The following is a 17,523-nucleotide window of genomic DNA, read 5'->3' on the forward strand; positions in this document are numbered from 1 at the left end:
AATACCCTAAATCATGATGTAGTCAATCATGCACAGAATCAGTAGATTGACTGGTGGAAGGATAGATCACTTTTTGGCAAAGTCGTCTGTCCTTATTGCGTTTAGCTGTGAAAGAGCCATTCACAAAAAAACAACAAAAGTAATTTTTTTGTGATATTAGTAGTGGCACTACTGTTAAATGTAGTATTTTAAGAAAAACAGCACTATTTATGGTCATTAAAATGAACTAGAATGTGTATTGTGCATTATGGTAGCTTTGGTGGCAGCCATCTTGTTTTGTGTCAATTTCCTCATGCTCAGAGACAGTCACTGAGGGGTTGGACTAGTTTTTGGGGAGTTGTTGAGTGGACTTGCCCAAATCTGAACCCCTTTTTCTGTCCCCCCTTTTGTCCTTTGAGTGACAGGTCTGCATGGTCTCACAACAGACTTTTACACCCATTCCCTCTCTTCTTACGTTCTATAAAGAAAAACGATTCTATTACTTTCTTTTCCATTTCTTGTTTCATTCTTTCGTTTAAACAAATTTTTAAAGGGATATAAATAAATAAAAATCTGAATATTCAATCACTTTTTCTACTTCTATTTTCAAAAAAACTGAAAAAAATAAATAAAAAGTTGATTTGTATATAAGTGATGTACAGTTTGTATCTGTTAATGTCAGTCTGTCTTTGGTGACAGAGTCCGTCTTGCTTATAACGCACGCTACCAGTAAATAAAAAATGAAAAATATATTTAGACTGTACGGTCCTTGAAAGCAAGTTTTAAATTAATCTCTAATGTATATTCCTGTAACATTGCATTTTTATCTGAGGAATTATGTTATTAAAAAATTGCTAATAAATTGCATTTCCTACAGCTCCTTTGTTCTTTGGATTCTCTATCTATTCTAGAGGTTTGGAAGGCATCACAAAGCAGAGGTGTAAATCCAATACTTGCATAAGTATAGCCAACAATTTAAACCACCTATTTCTTTAATGGTTCCCCCAGAAAATAAATTCCACCTGTGGTTACGATGACCTTTCTGTTGTCAGTGGGAGAATCTAGAACACTGTTTCAATGTTCCTGTTCCATTCTGGAACTTCCGGGATAGGATGATGACGACATGTCATCTAGATAAGCTCACCTGCTATTCCTGCTCTGCCCGATGCCAGGGTCTGAAATGACACTGTAAATGACTGACCTGTTGCCAAGCAAAACACACACACACGGATATACATGTAGTGACTGTAGTGTTAGTTAGACATAAAACCCTTGGCCAGTGGGTTACAGACTCCAAAACTGGCCCCACGTTGTATAATCAGTTAAAATAACTTTATATAAGCCTTGAACACAAACATTTCACTTGAGGTACATTATTAGTCCAGAGCGCCAACTTGGGGCTATGCAGGCACTGTGGACTATGTGGCTCTGGGGTTAAACCATTGCCATGCAACCCAGAGGTTGAACGTTTAAATCTTAGCTCTTGTGCTTTTGCATACAACTCTGCAACTCTCAATGTCAAAAAGAGAAGAGCAGTAAGCGTGAAGGAGTCTGTGGCTCTGGTGTAAAGGGTTGCAGGTTCAAACCCAGCTCTGGATCAGGATGTGTTGTGGCCATGAACTCTGGTGCAGAGTGAGTCAAGGCCACTATGAGGTGTGGCTGCCACACCAACATCATTACAGGCCAGTGGTGTGTTGGCTGGAAGGGGGTGGTTCAATCCTGGGGATCCTGAACTGTAACCTGCAGTGTTTACGGAAGAAAACTGCTGAAAAAAACCTCTGACTGTTTTTAAATAAAAGACCACCACTTTTGGCAGGCGATTCTCTCTAGAACCACTGCTGTTCACAGGAGTGACCCCAAGTATTCACCCCCCGTGAGTTCTGACCATCTTTCAACTATCAGCCAAATAAACACTCATGGGGTCTGTTTTGGTTTGAACCAACAACCCTGTGATTCAGGGGTGAGATCCTTACACCAGGGCCACAGGCCATTCACACCTCTTCGTATGTTTGACGTTGAGAGTTGTACAAAAGACAAGTACTGAACTCATGACCTATTGTGGACAAGGTAAAAAAAATAATAAAAATAACTTAAATCTAAAGTGGTCAGTATTGCAGAAGCAAGTATTCAGGTCAGGAATTACTCTGGCCCTAACTAATGACCTAAGAGTGTACACCTCACAAGACAAGTCTGTGTACATCAGAGAGCAGAGTTTTAATGACAGCTGTAACATGGATGAGGGTGAAAACCACACATACAACAACGTGTTTTCAGACCTCCTAAACATTATTGCAACGTCCAAGTACATAAATTACACAGAGTATAGTGCACATGAACTGTCCAGCATTTGATGACTCCAGAAGATTTGGTTACATGTGGTTAAAGAAACTCTACAAAATATGATTGGTGAATGTGCTAAACTGTGAAGGCATACAGTTGCAGTTCTGCACGTCGGCGCACAATGACGTGTAGTGTGTCCATTGTGTAAAATAACATACATATTCATCACTTTGACACGACTGATGACATTGCAGCTATACGATAACACATCATCAGCCAAAAATTATTCCGAAATGTTTCTTCTTGATAGTTCCGGCGTCAGACATTTGGCATAGAAAAACAATCATTGGATAAATGACAGGGTGTTCCGTTTTATAGTCGCCATCATTCAACTCTCTAGTCCGCCATCGACTAGACTGTTGACGATGAGAGCTTCATTCATTGATTCAGCTGTATGATTTAAGCCACGGTGCCGTTTAGTCTTCTACAGCTTGTGGGAGGGGCTTAGGCCCCATTTTGGTCCAATCATTCAAAGACTTCCTGGTCTGCGTTCAGCACTCTGGATTCCCCATGGTTCAGGACAAAGAAGTGGTCCACATTCAACCCATTCTTCTCCATGGCCTCCCTGAGTCTCACTGGAGGCTCTAAGTAATACTGACACAGACAGAGAGAGAGAGACAGAGAGACAGAGATGGATGTTAGCCAGTATTAAATAAAGTGAAAGGAAAGAGGCATGAATGATATAAGCCAGTCGCTTCCTCACGTTTCTCGCTCTCTCTCCTTCCAATGAAGGAGAGTCAGAGAGAGACAGAGAGAGAAAGTGTGAGAGGGAGATGGTGAGAGAGAGAGAGAATGATAGTCAAACAGAGAGAGAGACTGAGAAAGTGTGTGTGTGAGAGAGAGAGGGTGAGAGAGCGAGAATTGAATTGAGAGAGAGAGTGACGGTGAGAGAGAGAGAAAGAGAGACGTGAGAGAGAGAATTGAGAGACAGATGGTGAGAGAGAGAGGGTGAGTGAGAGAGACGGTGAGAGAGAGAGAGACGGTGAGAAAGAGAGAGAGAGACGGTGAGAGAGAGAGAGAGAGACGGTGAGAGAGAGAGAGAGAGAGACGGAGAGAGAGAGAGAGACGGAGAGAGAGAGAGAGAGAGAGACGGAGAGAGAGAGAGAATGATAGGTTTAGGATGGACAGTACATAGACTCCAGGGTTTAGGATGGACAGTACATAGACTCCAGGGTTTAGGAGAGGACAGTACATAGACTCCAGGGTTTAGGAGAGGCCGGTACATAGACTCCAGGGTTTAGGATGGACAGTACATAAACTCCAGGGTTCAGGAGAGGCCAGTACATAGACTCCAGGGTTTAGGAGAGGACAGTACATAGACTCCAGGGTTTAGGATGGACAGTACATAGACTCCAGGGTTTAGGAGAGGACAGTACATAGACTCCAGGGTTTAGGATGGACAGTACATAGACTCCAGGGTTCAGGAGAGGCCAGTACATAGACTCCAGGGTTTAGGAGAGGACAGAACATAGACTCCAGGGTTTAGGAGAGGACAGAACATAGACTCCAGGGTTTAGGATGGACAGTACATAGACTCCAGGGTTTAGGAGATGCCAGTACATAGACTCCAGGGTTTAGGATGGACAGTACATAGACTCCAGGGTTTAGGAGAGGACAGTACATAGACTCCAGGGTTTAGGAGAGGACAGAACATAGACTCCAGGGTTTAGGAGAGGACAGAACATAGACTCCAGGGTTTAGGAGAGGACAGAACATAGACTCCAGGGTTTAGGAGAGGCCAGTACATAGACTCCAGGGTTTAGGAGAGGCCAGTACATAGACTCCAGGGTTTAGGAGAGGACAGTACATAGACTCCAGGGTTTAGGATGGTCAGTACATAGACTCCAGGGTTTAGGATGGACAGTACATAAACTCCAGGGTTCAGGAGAGGCCAGTACATAGACTCCAGGGTTTAGGAGAGGACAGTACATAGACTCCAGGGTTTAGGATGGACAGTACATAGACTCCAGGGTTTAGGATGGACAGTACATAGACTCCAGGGTTCAGGAGAGGCCAGTACATAGACTCCAGGGTTTAGGAGAGGACAGAACATAGACTCCAGGGTTTAGGATGGACAGTACATAGACTCCAGGGTTTAGGAGATGCCAGTACATAGACTCCAGGGTTTAGGATGGACAGTACATAGACTCCAGGGTTTAGGAGAGGACAGTACATAGACTCCAGGGTTTAGGAGAGGACAGAACATAGACTCCAGGGTTTAGGAGAGGACAGAACATAGACTCCAGGGTTTAGGAGAGGACAGTACATAGACTCCAGGGTTTAGGATGGTCAGTACATAGACTCCAGGGTTTAGGATGGACAGTACATAAACTCCAGGGTTCAGGAGAGGCCAGTACATAGACTCCAGGGTTTAGGAGAGGACAGTACATAGACTCCAGGGTTTAGGATGGACAGTACATAGACTCCAGGGTTTAGGATGGACAGTACATAGACTCCAGGGTTCAGGAGAGGCCAGTACATAGACTCCAGGGTTTAGGAGAGGACAGAACATAGACTCCAGGGTTTAGGATGGACAGTACATAGACTCCAGGGTTTAGGAGATGCCAGTACATAGACTCCAGGGTTTAGGATGGACAGTACATAGACTCCAGGGTTTAGGAGAGGACAGTACATAGACTCCAGGGTTTAGGAGAGGACAGTACATAGACTCCAGGGTTTAGGAGAGGACAGAACATAGACTCCAGGGTTTAGGAGAGGACAGAACATAGACTCCAGGGTTTAGGAGAGGACAGAACATAGACTCCAGGGTTTAGGAGAGGCCAGTACATAGACTCCAGGGTTTAGGAGAGGCCAGTACATAGACTCCAGGGTTTAGGAGAGGACAGTACATAGACTCCAGGGTTTAGGAGAGGACAGTACATAGACTCCAGGGTTTAGGAGAGGCCGGTACATAGACTCCAGGGTTTAGGATGGACAGTACATAAACTCCAGGGTTCAGGAGAGGCCAGTACATAGACTCCAGGGTTTAGGAGAGGACAGTACATAGACTCCAGGGTTTAGGATGGACAGTACATAGACTCCAGGGTTTAGGAGAGGACAGTACATAGACTCCAGGGTTTAGGATGGACAGTACATAGACTCCAGGGTTCAGGAGAGGCCAGTACATAGACTCCAGGGTTTAGGAGAGGACAGAACATAGACTCCAGGGTTTAGGAGAGGACAGAACATAGACTCCAGGGTTTAGGATGGACAGTACATAGACTCCAGGGTTTAGGAGATGCCAGTACATAGACTCCAGGGTTTAGGATGGACAGTACATAGACTCCAGGGTTTAGGAGAGGACAGAACATAGACTCCAGGGTTTAGGAGAGGACAGAACATAGACTCCAGGGTTTAGGAGAGGCCAGTACATAGACTCCAGGGTTTAGGAGAGGCCAGTACATAGACTCCAGGGTTTAGGAGAGGACAGTACATAGACTCCAGGGTTTAGGATGGTCAGTACATAGACTCCAGGGTTTAGGATGGACAGTACATAAACTCCAGGGTTCAGGAGAGGCCAGTACATAGACTCCAGGGTTTAGGAGAGGACAGTACATAGACTCCAGGGTTTAGGATGGACAGTACATAGACTCCAGGGTTTAGGATGGACAGTACATAGACTCCAGGGTTCAGGAGAGGCCAGTACATAGACTCCAGGGTTTAGGAGAGGACAGAACATAGACTCCAGGGTTTAGGATGGACAGTACATAGACTCCAGGGTTTAGGAGATGCCAGTACATAGACTCCAGGGTTTAGGATGGACAGTACATAGACTCCAGGGTTTAGGAGAGGCCAGTACATAGACTCCAGGGTTTAGGAGAGGCCAGTACATAGACTCCAGGGTTTAGGAGAGGACAGTACATAGACTCCAGGGTTTAGGAGAGGCCAGTACATAGACTCCAGGGTTTAGGAGAGGACAGTACATAGACTCCAGGGTTTAGGAGAGGACAGTACATAGACTCCAGGGTTTAGGAGAGGCCAGTACATAGACTCCAGGGTTTAGGAGAGGACAGTACATAGACTCCAGGGTTTAGGAGAGGCCAGTACATAGACTCCAGGGTTTAGGAGAGGCCAGTACATAGACTCCAGGGTTTAGGAGAGGCCAGTACATAGACTCCAGGGTTTAGGAGTGGACAGTACATAGACTCCAGGGTTTAGGAGTGGACAGCACGTGAAACTACAGAGGCTTTTTGAGCTGCTTGCTGCCTCCCTCAGCAGAAACGTCAGACAGACAAAAGGTTATCTTTCAAAGCCTGCCAACAGGACAACTGCTGTCGGCAAACAAACTACTTGTTTCAACATCCCAGAATAGAGGTGTCTGAACTAAATAAAGTCAAATAATTCTCCATAAACAAGTAAACTCGTATGTTCCTGTGTGTTGCTTTCTGCACGAATTTAAGAGAATGGTCCGTCTTAAACGGTTTTACCAGCAAAGCCATCTGCTGAGGCATGACCAAAGCATCAGGGGAAAGTTTAATGATATCACAGTTAAACGATGGTTCTTCTTTTACGACCAACAAAACATCTTCCTCTGCATTTCCAAAAACGTGCCGACGTCAACTGAATGCAGCAGCAAGCAACATAATGGAGTTTTCACATTTATTGTGGGACGCTGAACAATCCCACCTTTGTCTTTAGGCTGAACGGTTAAAAGGGGTGTCTGACAGTGTGTTTGTTCTCATCACACAAAAGGACACAATGGCAAATATGTGTTTCTCTAAACTGAGTCCAGTCTAGAATGCAGAGGTCAGATCCGCTGTTGACGTGTTGTGATAGGGTTGATTTATTACCATGGAAGGCTAGTTTTCCTGACCTTCGGTCTCCAATTTCAGCTGGGAGGCAGAGCAAATGTATTCTTCCTGATCATTAGATTCAGAGAATCCCACTGGATAGGCCATGCATCTCTGATGTGAGGTGACATGCCTTAGGTTTTGGATTGATGCTAACAACTGATAATTGACACCAAAAATATGTTTTACAGCAGGTACATGCAGTCCAGTGCCTTGCAAAAGTATTCATCCCCCTTGCCGTTTTTCCTATTTTGTTGCACTACAACCTGTAATTTAATTTGATTTTAATTTGGATTTCATGTAATGGACATACACAACATTTTCCAAATTGGTGAAGTGTGAAATGCAAAAAATTACTTGTTTCAAAAAAATTTACTAAATAAATAACGGAAAAGTGGTGCGTTCGTATGTATTCACCCCCTTTGCTATAAAGCCCCTAAATAAGATCTGGTGCAACCAATTACCTTCAGAAGTCACATAATTAGTTAAATAAAGTCCAACTGTGAGCAATCTAAGTGTCACATGATCTATACACCTGTTCTGTTCTGAAAGGCCCCAGAGTCTGCAACACCACTAAGCAAGGGGGACCACCAAACAAGTGGCACCATGAAGACCAAGGAGCTCTCCAAACAGGTCAGGGACAAAGTTGTGGAGAAGTACAGATCATGGTTGGGTTATAAAAAAATATCAAAAACTTTGAACATCCCACGGAGCACCATTAAATCCATTATTAAAAAATGGAAAGAATATGGCACCACAACAAACTGGCCAAGAGAGGGCCGCCCACCAAAACTCACGGACCAGGCAAGGAGGGCATTAATCAGAGAGGCAACAGAGACCAAAGATAACCTTGAAGGAGCTGCAAAGCACCACAGCGGAGATTGGAGTATCTGTCCATAGGACCACCTTAAACCGTATATTTTTATTTTTTATTTTTTAGTCATTTAGTAGACGCTCTTATCCAGAGCGACTTACAGTTAGTGAGTGCATACATTTTTCATACTTGCCTCCCGTGGGAATCGAACCCACAACCATGGCGTTGCAAGTGCCATGCTCTACCACAGAGCTGGGCTTTACGGAAGAGTGGCCAGAAAAAAGCCATTGCTTAAAGAAAAAAATAAGCAAACACGTTTGGTGTTCGCCAAAAGGCATGTGGGAGACTCCCCAAACATATGGAAGAAGGTACTCTGGACAGATGAGACTAAAATAGAGCTTTTTGGCCATTAAGGAAAACGCTATGTCTGGCGCAAACCCAACACCTCTCATCACCCCGAGAACACCATCCCCACAGTGAAGCATGGTGGTGGCAGCATCATGCTGTGGGGATGTTTTTCCCATCGGCAGGGACTGGGAAACTGGTCAGAATTGAAGGAATGATGGATGGCGCTAAATACATGGAAATTCTTGAGGGAAACCTGTTTCAGTCTTCCAGAGATTTGAGACTGGGACGGAGGTTCACCTTCCAGTAGGACAATGACCCTAAGCATACTGCTAAAGCAACACTCAAGTGGTTTAAGGAGAAACATTTAAATGTCTTAGAATGGCCTAGTCAAAGCCCAGACCTCAATCCAATTGAGAATCTGTGGGATGACTTAAAGATTACTGTACACCAGCGGAACCCATCCAACTTGAAGGAGCTGGAGCAGTTTTGCCTTGAAGAAAGGCCAAAAATCCCAATGGCTAGATGTGCCAAGCTTATAGAGACATACCCCAAGAGACTTGCAGCTGTAATTGCTGCAAAAGGTGGCTCTACAAAGTATTGACTTTGGGGGGGTGAATAGTTATGCACGCTCAAGTTCAGTTTTTTTTGTCTTATTTCTTGTTTGTTTCACAATAAAACATATTTTGCATCTTCAAAGTGGTAGGCATGTTGTGTAAATCAAATGATACAAACCCCTAAAAAATCTATTTTAATTCCAGGTTGTAAGGCAACAAAATAGGAAAAATGCCAAGGGGGGTGAATACTTGCGCAAGCCATTGTATGCCATATAAAAACAGATCCATTCGATCACCCATTCATAACTGTTAATGCTCACCTCGTAAGCTAAAGCGAAGGTTCCCCAGTGAATAGCCAGGGAGTGTCTGGCCTGGATGTCTTTGTGGATCTCCACAGCCTCCTCCGGGTCCACATGCTGTCCACGCATTACATCTCTGAGGGAGGAGAAACATGGAGAAAAATTGGGTTTTGTGGGTTTACCTAATGAAGGTTTAACAAACTTAGTATTTATTAAAGTAAACTGAAGTTCACTAAAGTTAATCAAGTTGAGGGGTATCTAATACTACGGTCCACGGTCCAACCCTCCCCCTACAGAGCTACTGGATATGCAGGCTTTTGATTTTCTAAACCTGATTCAGTTCATCAAGGGTCCTGATGAACAGCTGATTAGATAAAAGCAGGGTTGGAACAAAAACCTGCACTCCCAGTGGCTCTCCAGGGGGAGGTTTGGGCACCGTTGTACTAAAGCAATCACAGCTGTGCAGGACAGGTGTCCACTAGTTTCATACCTGGGCAGGTACGCTCCGATGGGTATGGCAGCCAGGTCGAAGGGCCCAAAGCGCCTCCCTATCTCCTGGAAGGAGGAGCAGTAGCCGGTGTCTCCAGCAAAGAAGAAGCGGTTACAGGGCCCCAGGACAGACCAGCTCCCCCACAGCACCCGGTTATCGTCCGTGGGGGTGCGCTTGCACCAGTGCTGCGCCGGCGTACACACAAACGTGACTTCATCGTGACCCGGCACACAGTTCTCCTCCCACCAGTCTAACTCTATCACATTCTCACACCCGCTTTTCTGCATCCAGTCCATGAGTCCCAACGGCACAAACCATCGGAGATCCCCGCCGAACCGCTCGTTCAACTGGGTCACGGTGCCCGCATCGAGATGGTCGTAGTGGGAGTGGCTGATGACGACCGCGTCGATCCGGGGGAGTTGATCAACCGTACAAGGGGGACCCCGGTACCTCTTGGGGCCCATGAACTGTAAGGGAGATGCCCTCTGGCTGAAGATGGGGTCAGTGAGGATGACCAGGCCATCCATCTCTACCAAGACGGATGCGTGGCCTAGCCAGGTCACCCTGAGACCAGACCCCACGGCTCCTTCTGCTGCCTCTGGGACACGGAGGAACCAAGGCTCCACAACTGGAAGCTCTTTGTCTAAGACCTGAGTAGCAGAAGACGCAGACTTTAATATGACTTGTTGGTATGAATTGCTTCAGATTCATTCATGAGCTTAGAGATAGAGGTGGGTAAGAAAGGCTCCAGCACTGGAAGCTCTTTGCCTAAGACATGGAACAAAAATGATTTCAACATTTCACTATTGCTTCGGTCATTTTCAAGTCACCAAAACAAATTAACCAATTAAAAAAAACGCTCAATTTTGTTTTCCGTATTAAAACCTTTTTCTCCGACATGTCTCAATGAATATGACCCTGGTTGTATGATTTGTTTGAGGTTCATTTGATTAAGTTATTTCAGCATAACAATTCAAAACACAGATGACTAAACACCTTAATACGTCCTTCCTCTTTATCAGAAAGATGATTGGAAATAGAGTTCCTTTAAATATTAGGCCCTTCCTTCCTGACCACTACATGTCTATAGAGCAGAGCCCCTGTCTGAGTCGTGAGGTTAGATTGATTTACAGCCATCTAAAAATACCCTGGGTTGTTACCAGAGCACAGTGCAGTGTTTATGGAATGGGAGGCATCTTCCGGAGCTAACAGCTAACCTAACTGTGGACATGAGGCACAGCATTCAAAATCACAGTTGACAAACTCTGCCGTGCTCAGTCAAGAGATATTTAATGATAGACCTCAGGAGTCAGCGCAGACGGAACAGGTTCAGTCAGGGCAGGAGGTAATTGTTGGGTGTGGACTGTATACAGTAAAAAAGAATCATTATTCAACCTGTGGAGTTGGAGTACAGGTCTAGGCATTTGTGTGATAAGTTCCTTATAATAAAGAGTCGACAGTTTGACTGGCAATGAGTCCTATCAGGTGTGGTTTTGTGGTCTCCGTCATAGCTAGGTTTGTTTTGCAAAACGTATGAGCCGCTGTGTCTCATTAGACACAAATGGCTGTGGGTGCTAGAAATGGTGGCTCAAATGAGTGAGAAATCAAATCAAATTGTATTTGTCACATGCGCCAAATACAACAGGTGTAATTAAAGAGAAGCAGTAAAATAAAATAACAGTAGCGAGGCTATATACAGGGGGTACCGGTACAGAGTCAATGTGCGGGGGCACCGGTTAGTCGAGGTAATTGATGTAATATGTACATGTGGGTAGAGTTAAAGTGACTATGCATAGATAATAAACAGAGAGTAGCAGCAGCGTAAAAGAGGGGGGTGGAGGGGGGACAATGCAAATAGTCCGGGTAGCCATTTGATTAGCTGTTCAGGAGTCTTATGAAATACCTATTATATACGGCAAACGTCAGAATGTGTCTCACCTCTATGGAGCTGGGTACATTACTGTGGTTCTTCTCCAGCAGGAAGAAGCGTAGCAGGGTGGAGTAGGACGGGAACTTCCATGTGGGCCAGGGGTTAGTAAAGCGGCCATGTTTGTCCCGGCTCGACCCCGTCACCTCCTCCTCCAACCGGTAGTCCAGACGGAAGCTCTTCCTCGAGGACCGGGAGGAGCTGCTCTTCCTGGAGGAGTCAATCAATCAAATGTTTTTACTGCCTATTGTGTCCAGAGGGGAAATTTGGTGTGCAAACATATATACATACACAGTGGGGAAAAAAAGTATTTAGTCAGCCACCAATTGTGCAAGTTCTCCCACTTAAAAAGATGAGAGAGGCCTGTAATTTTCATCATAGGTACACGTCAACTATGACAGACAAAATTAGAAGAAGAAAAAATCCAGAAAATCACATTGTAGGATTTTTAATGAATTTATTTGCAAATTATGGTGGAAAATAAGTATTTGGTCAATAACAAAAGTTTCTCAATACTTTGTTATATACCCTTTGTTGGCAATGACACAGGTCAAACGTTTTCTGTAAGTCTTCACAAGGTTTTTCACACACTGTTGCTGGTATTTTGGCCCATTCCTCCATGCAGATCTCCTCTAGAGCAGTGATGTTTTGGGGCTGTCGCTGGGCAACACAGACTTTCAACTCCCTCCAAAGATTTTCTATGGGGTTGAGATCTGGAGACTGGCTAGGCCACTCCAGGACCTTGAAATGCTTCTTACGAAGCCACTCCTTCGTTGCCCGGGCGGTGTGTTTGGGATCATTGTCATGCTGAAAGACCCAGCCACGTTTCATCTTCAATGCCCTTGCTGATGGAAGGAGGTTTTCACTCAAAATCTCACGATACATGGCCCCATTCATTCTTTCCTTTACACGGATCAGTCGTCCTGGTCCCTTTGCAGAAAAACAGCCCCAAAGCATGATGTTTCCACCCCCATGCTCCACAGTAGGTATGGTGTTCTTTGGATGCAACTCAGCATTCTTTGTCCTCCAAACACGACAAGTTACGTTTTTACCAAAAAGTTCTATTTTGGTTTCATCTGACCATATGACATTCTCCCAATCCTCTTCTGGATCATCCAAATGCACTCTAGCAAACTTCAGACGGGCCTGGACATGTACTGGCTTAAGCAGGGGGACACGTCTTTCACTGCAGGATTTGAGTCCCTGGCGGCATAGTGTGTTACTGATGGTAGGCTTTGTTACTTTGGTTCCAGCTCTCTGCAGGACATTCACTAGGTCTTCCCGTGTGGTTCTGGGATTTTTGCTCACCGTTCTTGTGATCATTTTGACCCCACGGGGTGAGATCTTGCGTGGAGCCCCAGATCGAGGGAGATTATCAGTGGTCTTGTATGTCTTCCATTTCCTAATAATTGCTCCCACAGTTGATTTCTTCAAACCAAGCTGCTTACCTATTGCAGATTCAGTCTTCCCAGCCTGGTGCAGGTCTACAATTTTGTTTCTGGTGTCCTTTGACAGCTCTTTGGTCTTGGCCATAGTGGAGTTTGGAGTGTGACTGTTTGAGGTTGTGGACAGGTGTCTTTTATACTGATAACAAGTTCAAACAGGTGCCATTAATACAGGTAACGAGTGGGGGACAGAGGAGCCTCTTAAAGAAGAAGTTACAGGTCTGTGAGAGCCAGAAATCTTGCTTGTTTGTAGGTGACCAAATACTTATTTTCCACCATAATTTGCAAATAAATTCATAAAAAAATCCTACAATGTGATTTTCTGGATTTTTTTTTCTCAATTTGTCTGTCATAGTTCACGTGTACCTATGATGAAAATTACAGGCCTCTCTCATCTTTTTAAGTGGGAGAACTTGCACAATTGGTGGCTGACTAAATACTTTTTTCCTCACTGTATATATATATATATATATATATATATATATACACACACAGAGCATATATATAAATATATAAAGAGTCCATACAGGTAGAAAAAGCACACAAAAGATAAAGACAAAAAAAACACTGAAATATCATGCTGCAACTTCAGCAGCTGGATGGCAAGAAAGTGCATGTGAAAACTGCAAAGGTGTTCATTGTCTATCCCTACCGAGGCCCTGAGTCCTGCAGGGTGGAGGTGGGGGGGTCGCGGGGCCGGACCACGGCCGGGGAATCCCCCTCCGTCCCTGGGGAATCACCAGGAGAGACACCCCTCTCCTCCATCAACACCTGGTTCTCATCCACTTCTCCTCCTGCTCCTCCTCTCTCCTCCATGGGGTGACAGTGCTGGGCTCCTGGTCTACAGGGAGGTTAATAAACAAGAAATCAAAATAAAAGCGTACACATGCTCGGGGAGGGATTACACAGCTAGTAATGAAGAAAGAAAAGCCTGCACACAGTGCAGTTAGAGTCTATTTCTGTTGTTTTGTCCCTGGGCCCGCACCACCATGGAGTATGGCCGACAGTTTCTTGTGCAATCGCACTTAGGAAACAGTTTAGACATGAAAGCATGCTTATTGTGACATGGTGTAACCCTGTGCAACAGTTCCAAAACAACCCCACTCAACAGCCATTACCAAGCCTGCTGTATGTGAGATGGCAGCAACATGACTTCCACTGTCAGCTATTGTATAACGTGGGCAACCACTTTTTACCGGTTCCTACTTTGAATAAAGACACACTGTCTGCCAGACTAGCTCACAGTGGACCGCACCTTTAATATACAATTGTCTGGGTCTATTGTTTCAGCTGTATCTTATCTCCGGACAGGTGGAAAGGCTTCAGCTCAGTCCAAATGAAGAGGAAGTTACTGGCCTTCCAAATGCTAACTGACACGTACACAAGACGGCAGCCAAGTCCAGATAATCCAGGTGAAAGCTATGATCTCTTATTGTATGTGTACTTGTTAAATCCACTTCAAATCAGTGTAGATGAAGGGGAGGAGACAGGTTAAAGAAGGAGTTTAAAGCTTTGAGACAATTGAGACATGGATTGTGTATGTGTGCCATTCAGAGGATGAATGCGCAAGACAAAATAGTTAAGTGCCTTTGAACGGGGTATGGTAGTAGGTGCCAGGCGCACCGGTTTGTGTCCTGAACTGCAACGCTGCTGGGTTTTTCACGCTCAACAGTTTCCTGTGTGTATCAAGAATGGCCCACCACCCAAAGAACAACTTTGAGAAGCATTGGAGTCAACATGAGCCAGCATCCCTGTAGAATGTTTGACACCTTGTAGAGTCCATGCCCCGACGAATTGAGGCTGTTCTGAGGGCCATTTGGGGGAGGGGGGGTACAACTCAATATTAGGAAGGTGTTCCTAATGTTTTGTATACTCAGTGTATATGTGCCTCCTGCCAAGCTATCATTAGGCTACTACAAATCTCTCTGAGCGACTGTATGGACCCTCCACTGCTACCAGGAACTATGAAGACTACAGTACAGTATGGTCCAGGTAAAGGTGATCATAATGAATGCCTTCAGACGGCCTGATCCATGTCTCCCATCCCTCTGTCAACCCCAATCCCTCTGTCAACCCCATCCCTCTGTCAACCCCAATCCCTCTGTCAACCCCATCCCTCTCTCAACCCCATCCCTCTGTCAACCCCATCCCTCTGTCAACCCCATCCCTCTGTCAACCCCATCCCTCTGTCAACCCCATCCCTCTGTCAACCCCATCCCTCTGTCAACCCCCATCCCTCTGTCAACCCCATCCCTCTGTCAACCCCCATCCCTCTGTCAACCCCATCCCTCTGTCAACCCCAATCCCTCTGTCAACCCCATCCCTCTCTCAACTCCATCCCTCTCTCAACCCCATCCCTCTCTCAACCCCATCCCTCTCAACCCCATCCCTCTGTCAACCCCATCCCTCTGTCAACCCCATCCCTCTGTCAACTCCATCCCTCTGTCAACCCCAATCCCTCTGTCAACCCCAATCCCTCTGTCAACCCCATCCCTCTGTCAACCCCATCCCTCTGTCAACCCCATCCCTCTCTCAACTCCATCCCTCTCTCAACCCCATCCCTCTCTCAACCCCATCCCTCTGTCAACCCCATCCCTCTCAACCCCATCCCTCTGTCAACCCCATCCCTCTGTCAACCCCATCCCTCTGTCAACCCCATCCCTATATCAACCCTATTCACAGCAGCTTGTGTTTTAAGGTGTAAGTACAGACTAAAGAGGCTACTGAATAGCTGTCACCTAGGCCCTATAGTGGAAGTACTGTGTAGTTGTCCACTAGTCCTATTGACTGAGTACCCTTACAACGTTCGCACTCTATACATTTCACGTTGCCTACTGTGGAGCTCTGTTGCACGTATTGGCCTATTGAATGACTTGACTGGACCCACAATAAACCACCAGAGCAATACAACAATGTTTCTTTGTTGATCCGACCAAGAACAAAACAAAACGGATCACTAGAAAGAATTGCTGCTATATCGAGATGATTTTATCGGGATAATAAGAACATTAGATTGTCAATAGAACCCTAACTAAAAAGAGAAGAAGGAATGTGGTGAAATAAGCAGAACGGAGACAATCGATCATTCGCAGCCTGAACGGTCAGCCTACGTCACAGGTCACTACAACTCAGTCAATAAAATACTACCTGAAAACGTATAGAATAAGACAAGGCCGACCTGTAAATCCGTCAGTGGCGCGACATTTCTTCGGATATTGTTACAGCGAGATATCCGCAGAACAGTGTTGAAGAGTGCACTGCAAGCACGGCCAACGTCCCACCGCGCACGGTTACCAGCCTACCAGCCAAGGCTTCTGACGTCGGTGAAAAACCCTACCATGTGACGAAATTAAAGCAGCCTAGCCTATTGAAATCCTCCTCTTTTCGACGCAAGGACCTAACGTGACGAAACTCCCCATTGATTTGCACTTGCAATGAAAATATGATTATGAAATACGTCTGAAAATAGCTTAAAACATGAGTTATTTTGCGGAATATCTAAACAAGGCCGTTGGTCGATGGTGCACGTATTAATCCATATAATAATGCTCTTACACACTCGATCTTTACCATAGTGAGCCAAGACTAACTAGCAGCTGAAAGCTCCAAACATAAATGTTGACAAGGCACAAGTTACAGTACAACGTGAATGTATGACGTCGCAACGTTTTGGAACGTTCAGATAGAGATAGGCTATGTAGAACAAACATTGATTCCTTATGTAGAATAAGAATCACATCCGCTCTATTCCTGACATTTCTATCTGCAACGTTCGAGAACATGACTCTGTTTCGCCTATTGGGCGTGTTTCCGTAAGTGAGCTAGGAGTGCATACATTTTAGCAAGTAAAGCAACCGGAACAGTGGTACCGAGTAGTTTGTCTTCTGTTGAATGAGATGTGCACTTAAAATATGATACATTGAAACCCTATTTAAAAGTTGTTTTGTAGGCTGACAAATAATCACCTTGACAAAATTCCCTTCGCTGTTTTCAGAACACATGCGGCTCGGTGAATAGACCTCGAAAGTAGAGTTTTCCAAACATGTGGAAGCAGCCATAGCCTGAATGCGTTAGTTAGTAGACTTTTTCTAGTTGGCCTAGCCATAATTGCTTAGAATAAAATTATAGAAACATCAAGCTAGTATTCGGTTTACAAAAGGAACTCTTGAAAGTTGGTCACGGTCACTTTGGTGTACAGTTGGTTAGCTACTTCCGAACTTTGCATGGTCACGCATTTAAAGAAACAGCCATGTTGGTAAGGTGAATTTCAATTGAATAGTGCAATCAATATCACTTGGCATTAAAAACATAGATTTATAAAAAGTTGCAAATATGTACATCAGTGCCCTTTTACCAGGCAAATGTTATAATCCAAAACTTAGATTTCTTATTTGTCAGAAGTCCAAACTCTTTCCTATGGCAGCTTCTGGTAATGTAGCCCATCTGATCATTCAAACACCCCCTTCTCTTTCTCCCCCCAACACTCTGGATTCTCCATGGTTCAGGACAAAGTGCTCCACATTCAACCCATTCTTCT

At 45.0% G+C, this 17,523-nt stretch overlaps 1 protein-coding gene across 2 annotated transcripts; it reads right to left on the minus strand.

Annotated features, from left to right (window-relative positions):
• Positions 1-254: 254 nt before the first annotated feature.
• On the minus strand, positions 255-17,184 carry napepld (N-acyl phosphatidylethanolamine phospholipase D). 2 transcript variants are annotated; one of them, XM_041866891.2, is made up of 6 exons: positions 16,952-17,184; positions 13,639-13,827; positions 11,553-11,751; positions 9,615-10,264; positions 9,146-9,260; positions 255-1,180 (listed from the first exon to the last, which is right to left on the minus strand). In XM_041866891.2, exons 1-6 carry the CDS (start codon positions 17,089-17,091, stop codon positions 1,127-1,129), a joined length of 1,347 nt encoding a protein of 448 aa, XP_041722825.1. In that variant the 5' UTR covers positions 17,092-17,184; the 3' UTR covers positions 255-1,126. The 2 variants fall into 2 exon arrangements, with proteins under 2 accessions (XP_041722825.1, XP_041722815.1); XM_041866881.2 differs by lacking the exon at positions 255-1,180 and adding an exon at positions 2,173-2,913 and having other exon boundaries at positions 16,952-17,177.
• Positions 17,185-17,523: the final 339 nt, after the last annotated feature.

This window comes from Coregonus clupeaformis, chromosome 4 (genome assembly GCF_020615455.1).
Source record: "Coregonus clupeaformis isolate EN_2021a chromosome 4, ASM2061545v1, whole genome shotgun sequence".
Lineage (NCBI taxonomy): Eukaryota > Metazoa > Chordata > Actinopteri > Salmoniformes > Salmonidae > Coregonus > Coregonus clupeaformis.

Excerpts from the sequence above, each read along its gene's own strand:
- napepld (XM_041866881.2), bottom strand. The coding sequence starts at position 17,091 with ATGGCTAGGCCAACTAGAAAAAGTCTACTAACTAACGCATTCAGGCTA. Across the intron at positions 13,828-16,951 it reads GCGAAGGGAATTTTGTCAAG|ACCAGGAGCCCAGCACTGTC; the intron begins GTGATTATTTGT and ends ACCTCCCTGTAG. Across the intron at positions 11,752-13,638 it reads CTGCAGGACTCAGGGCCTCG|GAAGAGCAGCTCCTCCCGGT; the intron begins GTAGGGATAGAC and ends TGACTCCTCCAG.